The following is a 12289-nucleotide window of genomic DNA, read 5'->3' on the forward strand; positions in this document are numbered from 1 at the left end:
CTCAAATCTGAGACATTACTTTCTTTTCATCAAGGGTATAAACACACACAAAAAATTGTGACAAATTATGTCAGAAATACTTCAAAATTCTTCTTGGGTGTTGCTTTGTTATTGTTTTATTGCATTCTCAGAGAACCTGTAAGGAAGTGAACTTAGTATAAGGAAGAATAAGAAAAATAATAATAACCATAAAAAGACCATGCCTGATTTTGTTTGCCTGGCTAAATTATCACCTAACAAGATCCCATTCTATGGCATCAGCCTCTTAAGATAAACCCAGCTGAAATCCAAGGTCTGATGGCTGTCTGACTCAGTGGTAGGTGCTGGGCAGTAACAGATGCTAATTAAGCAACCTCTGCCTTATTTGCTGCTCCTTCCTGATTTTTAAACGTAGATTTCTCTATGTTTTCATCAGCTTCTGTAGAGGAGTACTAGGAGAAACTGCCCAAAATAAAAAGATAGCATAAGTTTACCAGCTTACAAGAAGAATGAGGTGGAGGGAAAGGGAACTGGAAAAAACACCACGAGAAACGAAACAGAACATATCACTGCACAAATGTAAGCCTGGACCCTTAAACCAGCTCTCTGTAATGTTAATCACTAACTTGAAACATTCACATCAACACAAAGCTGCAAGTACCAAAGAGAAAGTCCCACGAAGAAACTGGCTAATTCAAAATAAACCAGCCTCTTGAATACGGATACTGAAAATCTGATCTTCCTGGACAGGACGACGAGGCTGGAGTGCAGTGTAAGAAACCGCATCCAAGTACTAACTTCTCATCTCCTGCATTCCAGTGATTACTAGAGATGTGTTTTGTAGATGGCTGAACACATCCAATGTGATAGCAGATTACTCTTAAATGGAACTTAAAAGGAAAACCAAGTTATAAAGAAGCAAAAGCAAAAAAGCAGATCTTCCATCCTTACAGAAAGCGTACTGTTTGGTGTGGTAGCTTCTCTAAGGGAAGTAGCATTTGCAAGTGCAATACAAAAGCTCTAGCATCAGCATTACAAAGGTTGCTAACAGAAGAGAAAAAAACAAACCAAAACAACTTGCTGATAACATTACCCCTAGAAAATCTAGTAAAAGGCAGGTTTAAGAAATCTGTCTGTTATCCAGGCTGAAATTATTTTTCTTGTGCAGTGCCCGTTTTCTTCTGTAGAAGAAATGAAAGTCTGCTAATTGAATACATCAAAAGCAGGTCCATCAGTTTTGACAAAACCATACTAGCAATTTAGAACATGCACCTGTGTTTCTAGAAGAGGGATTTCAAAAACATCAAGCTTCATGTGAACTTGAAAGCAGAACTCTACAAAAATAATCGCATATTTTCTAGCGTAACCCTGCAAAAGGTTGAGACAGCTGCTGACTGTGACTGAAGGGAGACAATACAGCAATCCCTGAAAATCAAATAGCCTTGATGGTATTCGGCCTCAATTTTTTTTCTGTCTGGTACTGAAATCTTCTGGTAGGTGACCACAGGCTCAGATTCAAAGAAGAGAGAATCAGAAAAGCTATGCATTCTCGGGAGATGCAAAGAAGGAAATCAGACAACATCCAGTAAGTAAAAAGACGGTTGTCAAGCACAGAAGGAAAGGAGAAGGCAGAACTTCTGCTCAGAGAAGGCTCTGTGTGGTAATGCCTGCTGGGGATCCAAGGGAACCGCTTCAGCGGCAAGAGACATAGGTCTGAAAATTCAGGCTGTTCTTGATACAATGCTTCCTACCTCCAAAATTAACCACAGGAGAATATACTGTACTGCCTCTTGCTGAAAGCCTGGGTCAGTACTGCCGTCCAGTCCGCTGGTCACGAATGCGAACAGTTTACTGGAGCCAAGAGTGCCCTATTTGCACATGTGAATGAGGATCTAGGAACCACATTCTAATTTGAAGCCTACAGACAGAAAGTCTTAGCACTACATCAGTTGAAAACATCAATTAATCTTGTTGGGCTTTCCCTGGAAACAAAAGAAGCCTGAGCTACTCAGGCTGTGTCAAGACCCCCAAAGCAGCCACACCCCTGGTAAAGGTAGAGCTCACCAAATACTTCTTTCTTATCTACGTGTTCTTTGTTTGGGAGGGTGACATGTACAACTCACACACGACTAGCAGATCACTTCATAGCCTACGTAATTTCTCTCTGTTCAACTAAAAGCACTCACCCCGCAGCTAATCCTCCCAGGGGAGAATTACACCCTACAGCAGTGTGGCAGGAGCAGCCTGATCTGGAACACGCTCCCGTCACTAATGTGACAGTCAGACGGATAAGAACTGTTTCTCAGGATAAAATATCTGGGAAACAGGCTGGTGAACAGCGGGTTATGGCCCTCCGCCAGTTCACATGGAAAGACAGCTTACAGACCTTGGACTTCTGGGAAAGGGAAACAGATGTTTCAATTTGCACAGACTCTATCTCCCTATTTTATATCCACCACAGTTCTTAATGAAGCATTTGCTATCCAGTACACGGGCACAAGGCCCCCAGTGAACACTTATGGCTTGAAACATGAATTTATATAAATGTATTACTGCCCATGTCATCTTTTCCAGCAAATCAAAGAGAAAATGCTTTAAGGTATAACTCCATGATCTGGAGAACTGTTTCTCATTACATGATGAAGCACCTGCACTTAAAATATTGACACAGATGTATTCATTCTTAGGCTCTACTGCTCCTGGCACTGGAAAAAAAAGATTCCATACATCTGTTTTGATAAACAGTTTTACTGATTTACTAAGTAATCATTAATATTAGCATGAGATTAGTAGACATTTTAATTAAAACCTAACAGCTGTTGGAAGCCAAATTCCTCACACAATAGATGTTCGCACATCAGCATGGTTCCTGAATGAGGGGAAGGAAGGAGAAAAAAAAAACCCGCAACTGCTTTCTGGACCATTTGTAGCCTGTGGATTACAGGCAAAATAAACTTTATCTAGGCAACACAATGAGATTCTGGTATTTTCTCTTTGTTTTCTAAGCACACAAAAACAATGAACAATCATTAAAAAAAAAATATCTAGTCCAACAACTGCAGCGTTGTCGAATTCAGAAGCAGATGTGTTATCATCTCCCTGTCTGTAACAGTCACGCTGGTCTAAATTCTATGTCATCTGGGGGGAGATGACAGATTGAAAGTTGGTATCTCCATAGCTGCTACTGCGGATGGGAAGTTTTCAGCCCAGCAGATTGTTCACTGTGGAGCAGGAATATCTAAAATGCTTCATATTTAGGTTACACTGCAGTATGATGATCTCCTATCTAAACCAGGTCAACTTAAGGTTATGAAATTTCCACTTTCTATTGGTATGGAGATTCTGCTACAACAAACACATTTTCCATCTCCGTCTCCATTGTCTATTTTGAACTTCTCTATCTTCCATGATATCTCTACATGAAACTTTTAGAAACATTGAGTTTTCTTTCCCAACAAAATCTTTCATATACTCTGGACAAGAGAATCTGTCTGGTCTTCCATAATGTTACAATTTTATTTGTAGCTCTGAATTATTTAGTGATTACAGAAAAAGCAGCTTTATTATATGACTTACTGCAGTGGGGATGGACACTAAGAATCAAAATATATATTCTAAGGTACATAACATCCCAGGAATACAAATATTCAGTATCGGTAATTGGCATTTTGAATGAATAATGCATGTTTTTAGCAAGAATTTTGTTTTTTAATGGGCTGCTAATTTTCAGAATTCTAGAGGAAGTTCAAGCTGAGCATGAAAAAGTTGGCTATATATTCAAAGTTATTAGAGGTTAAAAGAACGGTTCCAAGGTTTCTGCTTTACCTGATTAGTTACCTTGAAAACAAACCTGGAGAAAAACAAACGAGAAATTATGTACAAAAATATTACAAATACAGTGAACACTGGCCAAACTAAATACAAAAAAGCATGTACTCACAGTGTGACAGGCACACTCATCTTAATGGGGAGGAACGAGGAATATTGCTTTATTGGGTTTATCCAGCTTCGTCTAGTTATCAAATAGATTCTACAATGGATTTCAAGTGTGACTACTGACTTCAGCAGACTACAGCAAAAACCTACTATCACATACACACTAATTCACTCCGACCTGTACATATACAGCTATAACTCACCTTAAATGACTATAAATGGCACACAGCCTCAAGCTACGCAATGATGTCTAGAGATGACAGATCCCCACAAACCAGCAAATTAAAACTGAAATAACAGAAACTTACTTGACAAGAAAGACTGTTTATTTATTTATCTTTTAATAATCAAATTACTACTCCTGAACCAGCCAGCTCCATGGCAGAAATCACCCAAGGCATGTAGGTAAGATTTCATACAAGAGGAAACCTTTTTTTGGTTCCCTCAAAGGCCACAGAAGCAAGTGATCCCACTCCATGAACAGCAAAACCAGTGAAATATGGATTTTAGTATGTATGTATGTATGTAAGTGTGCATGTTTTCTGTGGATGCACGTCTTGAGACTCAACTCAGATATGGATACTGTGGCATTTAATAAAGACTGCATTTTTCCCAGCAGTGGATGCATTAACAATCTCTCACGATGCAGAGCCTTTTTTTCACAGAAATTAATAGAAAATTAGCATCTGAGATTTCTATCCATCTGTCAAAACTGACAGAAAATGACTCATGGGAAAAATAGGGGGAGGAAAAGACAGGCAGACAATGTAATCACCTAAGGCCTTTCCACTTAGGAAATAAGAAAGTCGACTGAAAAGATTATGATTAGAGAGGTATTTTAACCAAAGCTACCAAGATTGTTATAGCTATTTTTTTTTCCTCTGGAATGCACAAACAGGTAAAAACCCCACCTACTAAAGTACTTCCAAGAAGTAAACTTAAGCCAAACAGAAATATCTCTCAATGACAGCATTCTTGAAATTCAGAAGTGAGAGTGTTCGTAGACATTAGCTTGAAACCTTATTGGAGAAGTCACCCTATGAACACTGAAGCTATTTAGGGAAAACATTAGAATTCTCACAGAATATACATGAATAGCTGCCAAGAAATTATTGCTCTCATTGACTGAGCCAGTCAATGAAGAAATAATGTTAATTTCAACTCGCAGGGACAAGCATTCGGAATTTGGAGAAAAATGTGAACATTAGCAATGGTTAAACAAAACTTCAACAAAAGCTTCCCAAAGCCTCTTAAATAGTCATATTAGAATTGTTTCACAGCTAAAGAGGCCAATGAAAAGATGTTTTGATTTGACACCTTCTGAAAAAATGCACAGAAATTGCCTGAACTTCAATGACTATTCCTGAGTTCTTTTGGAATTTCCTTTAGAGTTTCTTAAATCCTAATCTAAAAGAGATTTTTTTAATGGTTCTGAGCTGTCTCTGAAAGACTTGACACATTTCCATTTCAGTTTGTTAATTTCACTATATATCACTGATTTCTTTCTTTCCTGTTCTAAATGTACATTTCAAAATGTGGGGGAAACAAACAATGAGCAAAAAGTAAATAATCCTTTTAAATAATTTCCTTGATTTTCAGTTTTTCCAGCATACATTCTGACATGCCAGTTTTCAGAGACTTTTTTTTTTTTCCCTTAATTTAAGCATCCTGCAATAAATCAATAGACCCACCTTAGTTCTCCCAAGTAAGTGGTTTAACAGTCTTTATAACAAACCTGAGATTAACACACAAATTTAGGAATTTGGGAACAAAACCTCCCAGGTGCAAGAAGCAACATAAATCATTAATACATCTAATTCACAAGTTCTTGGAACTGTATCAGCGTTACATGCCTGGAGTCTTGGAATTCCAAGCATAACAAAACGCCTCACAAATACAAAATTTTTGGCATGTACACCCTACTCTAATTTACCCAGATCTGCTTCCCCAATCCTGTATTTGATAACAGGCATTGAATGAAGATGTAAAAATCTTACAAACTGCGCCTATCGGTATGTGTACTATAAAGCAGTAACTACAACATGTTCCGTGCTTCTGTAACAAAGGCGTTCTAACTGTAACTTCTGTACACTCAAGAAACAGGGAAGTGTTCTGTTTTTCTTCGCCAAGGGAAATGACAACAAAGCAAGCACAAGGGTGGCTAGTATTCATAATGAGACTCATAAATAAAGGAAATTATGTGCACAGTTATTCGTAAGGTACTTTTCCTCCTTTTGTTTACCATCCTGTAAAGTTCCGTTCATTAAAAAACAGGAAGAGAGGGAAAGGCTGAAGCATTCAGAAGCATTGCTGCTGTAGCATTAGTTTTACAAAGATTAGAAAACAGTCTTCAGTGAAAAATGTCTAAAAAGTCTATCTTCTTCAATATACTCAGTGAATTGCACAGAATGCGACGAAAAGAAATTCACAGGCTACACTTAAATTCTTCCCAAGAAACCAAATTTCAACATATATTTAGATTTTCAAAATTAACCACTCATAAACTATGCAACATAATAATCTGATTTCTGTGTGACAAATGGAGACAAATTAAGTTAATATTAAAATGATGCTCCCTGCATGGAATATATGTCAGAGTAGTTACAGTTAATTGAGAAGACAAGCAGTTAAAACAAGCAATTAAAGCAACCCTCAAGTCTCTGGTCAATTTAAATGATCCTTATATGAAAAGCAAATTACCTCCATTGAGATTCGCCTGTGTATCCGGTTTCTGAGACAAACACCAGTGGGAGATTGAACTTCATCAGAAGACGTTCCAGAAGCTTGGTCACTTTCACCATCTGACCCCATTTTCAGATTTTCATGAACAATATCTTAAAAATAATCCAAAGCATTGAGAACAGTTAATCAGAATTCCACGAAACATCTCTCTTGTACAGATGGAAAACAACCGTATCATTACTGTGGACTGGGTTTTATGGCAGGGAAAGACTCATCACGGTCATGATGTACTTTGTATAGTCTTCATACACCTTTTATGGCTCAGGAATCACACAATGAACAGGATTACTTTATCGGACTTCTACACAAACTTTATAATTATTTTTCTTTTTGTGCTTTACAGCAGAACTCAGTTTCCCAAAACGAAAGACAGACAGTCCAAACCGAATTTTAATTCCCATAAGCCACCTTCCCCTCATGGCTTCAATTCCTGGACTCCCTCAATACCTCTTCTCTTTTAGCTGCTCTTGGACATAAAACATTAGCATTTTCAAATCAGAGTACCTGATGTTAGCAACCTAGCCATATCTCAGGGAAACTTAAAAATACCTGAGAGCTATAGGCACTATTTTCAGAAATATCAAATATGGAAACTTCAGATATAAAAACCACTGGTGTGCACGTGTAGAGGAAGGGGACGTATTCTGACCATCTAAACACAGGCCTACAACATGCAAGCGGATTCAGCAGCGGACCTGATATTTAGGAGCAATTAAGGGAAACCTGTGACCTTATGGAGGAATTGAGGTAACAAACTGCCTGAGTTGTTATATATGGTGTTGCAGGCCCTTCATGTCAACTGAAATTGGTATTTTTAACACAATCTGGTAGATTCCTCCACACAAAAGCACTTCTGTATATTATGTACATGCATACATGTTACTTTTAAGCACCCCAGGATCTTCCAGACTTTGAAAGACACCATAATGAACGAACATCAAGGTGGTGTCAGTAATAGCACAAAGAGTCAAACAAATTGCAAAAGGACACACAATTGGAAACTGGTCATACAGGCAATTCACTGTGAGTAATGCTTCACCATCACCTCTGAAATATTTAAACTCCAAATTACTGTAGAGATTATATACTTACAAATATAAAGGAGGTGTTTCAAAAGACACCAGTTTCCCTGCCCTGTCCTGATCCTTGGTATTAAGCATGACCTTTTACAGGATAAAACAGAACCTGACGAACGACTAAAAATCTCAAAACTCTGCCCCTAAGAAATCACTAATTCTAGCAAAACTCACAGAACTCCATTCAGCCTTGCCACCAACAGAACTGAAAATATTTAGCATTTGCACAGCACTAATTAAAAAAAAGAGAACGTTCAAGTTTTATCACTATCAACAAGGAAGAAAGCTGAATTTTCTAAGAAAAAAACAAAACAAAACAAAACTGTACACCAGTGTTTGGGTATGAACAAATCTTCTAAAATGTCCATCCAGTTTGGCTCACACAGAATCACGTACACTTCAAAGGATCAAATCCTTCCTCAGTACAAAGAATTTCCTTTTACAGAAAACAGAATGGATATAAAAAGATTAACTCACAAGGTACTGGCAGCACGTATTTTAACTCAAAGTACTGTAATTAAACACATAAAATAAGCATGCATCCCATGCACCAAGAGTATTTTCAAGCAGCAATGTGGATCTAAATTTGATCTTGATTAAAAATCCACATTCCACCAGAATTTTTCCTGCAAGTCATACTCAGATTTGGACCGAATGAGGAAAAAAGAAAGAAAAGCTGCACTCCTTGCTTGATAAGGAACAAAAATTCTGGTTTCAAACAAGGTAAATATTCATCAGTGCTTCTAATAGCATGGTAGCTTGAAGCAGAGGAAAAGATTCTTAAAGATCAGCCTTAACCTTCAGCTAAGCAGACAAAATGTGATTCCTTTTTGCCCAGTCTCTAAGAAATCTCTCTTACTCTCTCGAATGACTTGGTACCTGTCTTTTCAAAAATATTTAACAAACTGAAGGGAATTGTTTTCAGTACCATAAGTCATTATTGAAAACAGTATTTGCAGCAAAGCTGTTATGGCAGCACTGATGTATCTGGTAAACGGCACATTCACTATATCAGTTTTTTATTAAAGATTCTCTTTTAAAACATTTTTTTGAGAGGTCATACAATTCATTTTAGCAATTACAGCTCTCAAGATTCTGTTTGTAAAATTAAGTGTAACAGCTACTGACAATTGTTCCCCAATCTATTTATCCTCGTGTTAGTACAAGCCCACTGATTGAGCCTCAAAGTCTATTTTCTTCAGAGAAGCTACACAAGAGACAGTCATCTGATCAACCTCACAAAATAAGGCTGATGAAATTAAAGAAGTATTGTCTTCTAAGCCATGGAGCAATTACATAATTTATTTTTTTAAAAGACTGACACTTATTAAAGTAATCATGTGATTAATACTATCATATTCTGTATCTTAAAATATGCAATGTTCAGTTCACAAAATCACACATGTTATGAAATGACCGTAAAAAAATGACACTCTGAAATGTAACACTCAGAACTACAATGAGCATCCTAGTTGACAAAGATAATTCTACTAAAAAGATGGCCTATGCAATCATACACAACTAATGCATCTTTCAGGAACTAGTGACACAAACCCATACATCTGGGGCAGATAATGTATCTGCAAGGGGATTCTGCTCTTTGTAAACCAGGAATAAGAAGACACTCAATGACAATGAGAATACAATGAGTACCACTCAAGTCTAAAGATGTGGTATTTCAGACTTCAATAAGATGACGGTCAGTCTATTATGAATACTGCTGTGATCTAACTAATTCTGTTAAGTCTGTATAAGCTATATATACCCATTACCAAAAGATTTTAAGCAGGATACCGGCTCTATCATCCAAAAAAAAAAAAATCAAAAATAATCTATCATTAAGCACATGCCTGAATTTCTGATGGGCTAAATACCCACCTCCTTCTATCTAGAAAGGTTTGCAGTGTTTTAATTATATTCTAAATAGGGATACTTTTAAAAAAGGTCTTAACCGTGTTATCATCTAATATAAATGTGTCCTTTTATTCAATTAAAAAGGCATTAGTAGAGCCTTATGTTAATTATTTTAATAGCATAAACCCAGCAATAAGGCATCAACCTAGTAATTTTAATCATTTTACACAGGTGCATGAAGATAATATTTCATTAAGCAATGATGAAAATCATGCAAATACTCCCTTAATTTCACTAAGCTTTTCTATTGGCAAGTTCACCTGCACCAAAGCCAGCTTGCATGGTCTTCAGAGGTTTTAATGGTTCAATAATTTATTGAACTGCTTACACTGAATACCCAGGCCATTCTCTTACACACGTTTATGTTAATGTACTCTACATATCTAATTAATTATTCAGTATGGCCACATAATGAAAAGTTGCAGATGACTACAATATAACAAGAAAACTACGGAAGAACATTTAAAAGAAAATATTGTTCTCATGTCAGCTATGGGGAATGCACCACACAAGAAATTCATACAGGGAACCTACAGTGCAGCAAATTAGAACTCCTCCAAGTGAGCTAAAATAATGTCCACTAATGAGTCAGCAGTGAGTGAGCCTGCAGGATCTTTCCGTCTTATTTCAAATGATTACAAAAATGACCACGTGACTTGCAGACTGGGTTCTTTCCAAGGTGCACTGTTCTATCAAGTGGCTAAATTTTACAATTAGTTTCATTAATAACAATTCAAATTGAGGAAGGCAATAGTGAGAAATTGCCTTTGCCATTAACACTAGTGATCTATGAAAGCTGTATGGAAAAATCATTCCTTTCAATTCAAATATTTAGGACAAAGAAACAAAGCCTCTCCGTAACTATATCAACACCACTGGCAAAAGCAGGGGAAACTCAGGTTCACCAGGAGGGTTGGCTTCAGTTGGCTTTCCACATGCCAAGTGCCTCTCCAGCGCTCCCAGTAATATAAATACTACAAGGACAACTAAGTTGCCTTTGCATTTAGCCAGGCCAGGTCCAAAAAGGGTTTATCAGCTCTGGCTCCATCACGGGCTGGAGGTGCAAGACTGTATAGATATATAGAGGCTGTGTAGATATATGTGAGCTAAAAAACCTCAGCCAAACCTTCACTCGCCTCAGCGGCATGGCCGATTCAAAATTGGGCCTGAGAGTCACCTACGTCACTTAAAATCATTACGACAACCAAATTCTAAATTAAAAAGGACTACAAAATTTTAAACAAATGCACACTTTGTAAAGATCCATTCAGAATTCCGGTCTTCACAAAACTTTTTACAAAACCTAAAGCTAACAGAGATGTTTCCAAGTAGAAATTCTTTACAAAGTATTTGCAGATTTTACATGTTACCACAACAGCAGGAACCCATGTTCGGTGCTCACAAAACAAACAAAACTCCAAATCAATCCGGGCTTCTCAACCAATTTTTGTACTGATAATCTCATTCAGAAGCAAGCAGCATGAAGATGCACCTGTGGCAGGTCTCATTTTAATCAGTTTTTTAACCAAATAACCAACCTTTAACTGCATCATTTTGTGATATCTCATTTCTCTGATAGCATTTTCCCATCGCTGGAACAGAGAAAAAAGTGGAAAGAGGACGAACGAAGAAAGCAAAGAAAATAGTCTAATGTAGTGTAGAATATTTGACTGTTTCATATCTGATGTCATTATCCCAATGGACAAAACCTCAGCATCCTGCTGAGTAATAACCATTCTCATATGGAGGAAAGATGTGGAGAAGGAGCAGAAAGAACATTAGTAATTATGCTTGTACATTCTTGTGTTATCTACCACTAGATAACATGTACAAGCAGCTTAAATTTTCAAAAATGAGCATTAAAAACAATTGCATAATTTACAGCATCACTGCATCCAAAGCAAAAAGGTGCTTAACATATACATGGTCCACTCAGTAAATCTATTCCATACTACTTCAATGAAACTACAAATTTTACAGGAATCTGTAGCTACTAGTAGTTATTATAACACTTCCTACCGAATAACATTTCAAAGTTTTGAGTGCTGTTTGAACACTTCATCACCTACAAAACTTGATCACCTGAGAAAAATAAAACTAATGGCATTCTTCTGCAAAATTTATATATCAGTATTTTTTTCATGTTAAAAATAAAGCTTTGAGAAAACTGGAAAAATCATTAAAAGAAACCACACACTGTTTATTATTTTCCTTTTGCAAAGCTGATTTGAAGTTCATAGAGAAATTTTGAAGAGGAATAAGTTATTGGTAAATTTACATTTAAAAATTCTATAGAATGTCTTTAAAGGCAATACACATGAACAAAAGCACAGAAGTATAAATCACTGGTGTTCCTATACATAGTTTATATACATACAATTTGACAAATAATTCACAGAAGACTAGATATTCCTAACCAGAGATTTCTTTAAGTACACAACTTTTTTTAAGCCTTGTCTTCCTGTTAGATTCTTGGCAACTTAAGCAAAATTGGTTAGACAAAAAAAAAAGAGAGAGAAAAAAAAAAAGAAAAAAAGAAAATTAAATTGTATAGGACTTGAGTTGAAATCAGGAATTGATATTCTAGTCAAACTGTTCACACCAAAACCTGTTTTCTTCTGTGATAACAACTGCTGCCATTG

The 12289-nt window shown here is 36.7% G+C and overlaps 1 protein-coding gene across 3 annotated transcripts in view; it reads right to left on the reverse strand.

Annotated features, from left to right (window-relative positions):
* Positions 1-12289, reverse strand: part of CDK17 (cyclin dependent kinase 17) — a 97717-nt gene that overhangs the window by 30818 nt on the left and 54610 nt on the right. For all 3 annotated transcript variants that reach the window (XM_065043409.1, XM_065043401.1, XM_065043393.1), the window contains one exon: positions 6616-6749. In XM_065043409.1, the coding sequence (XP_064899481.1) occupies positions 6616-6749 (134 nt within the window). The remainder of the gene's footprint in view (positions 1-6615; positions 6750-12289) is intronic.

The sequence above is a fragment of the Columba livia genome, chromosome 1, assembly GCF_036013475.1.
Source record: "Columba livia isolate bColLiv1 breed racing homer chromosome 1, bColLiv1.pat.W.v2, whole genome shotgun sequence".
NCBI lineage: Eukaryota > Metazoa > Chordata > Aves > Columbiformes > Columbidae > Columba > Columba livia.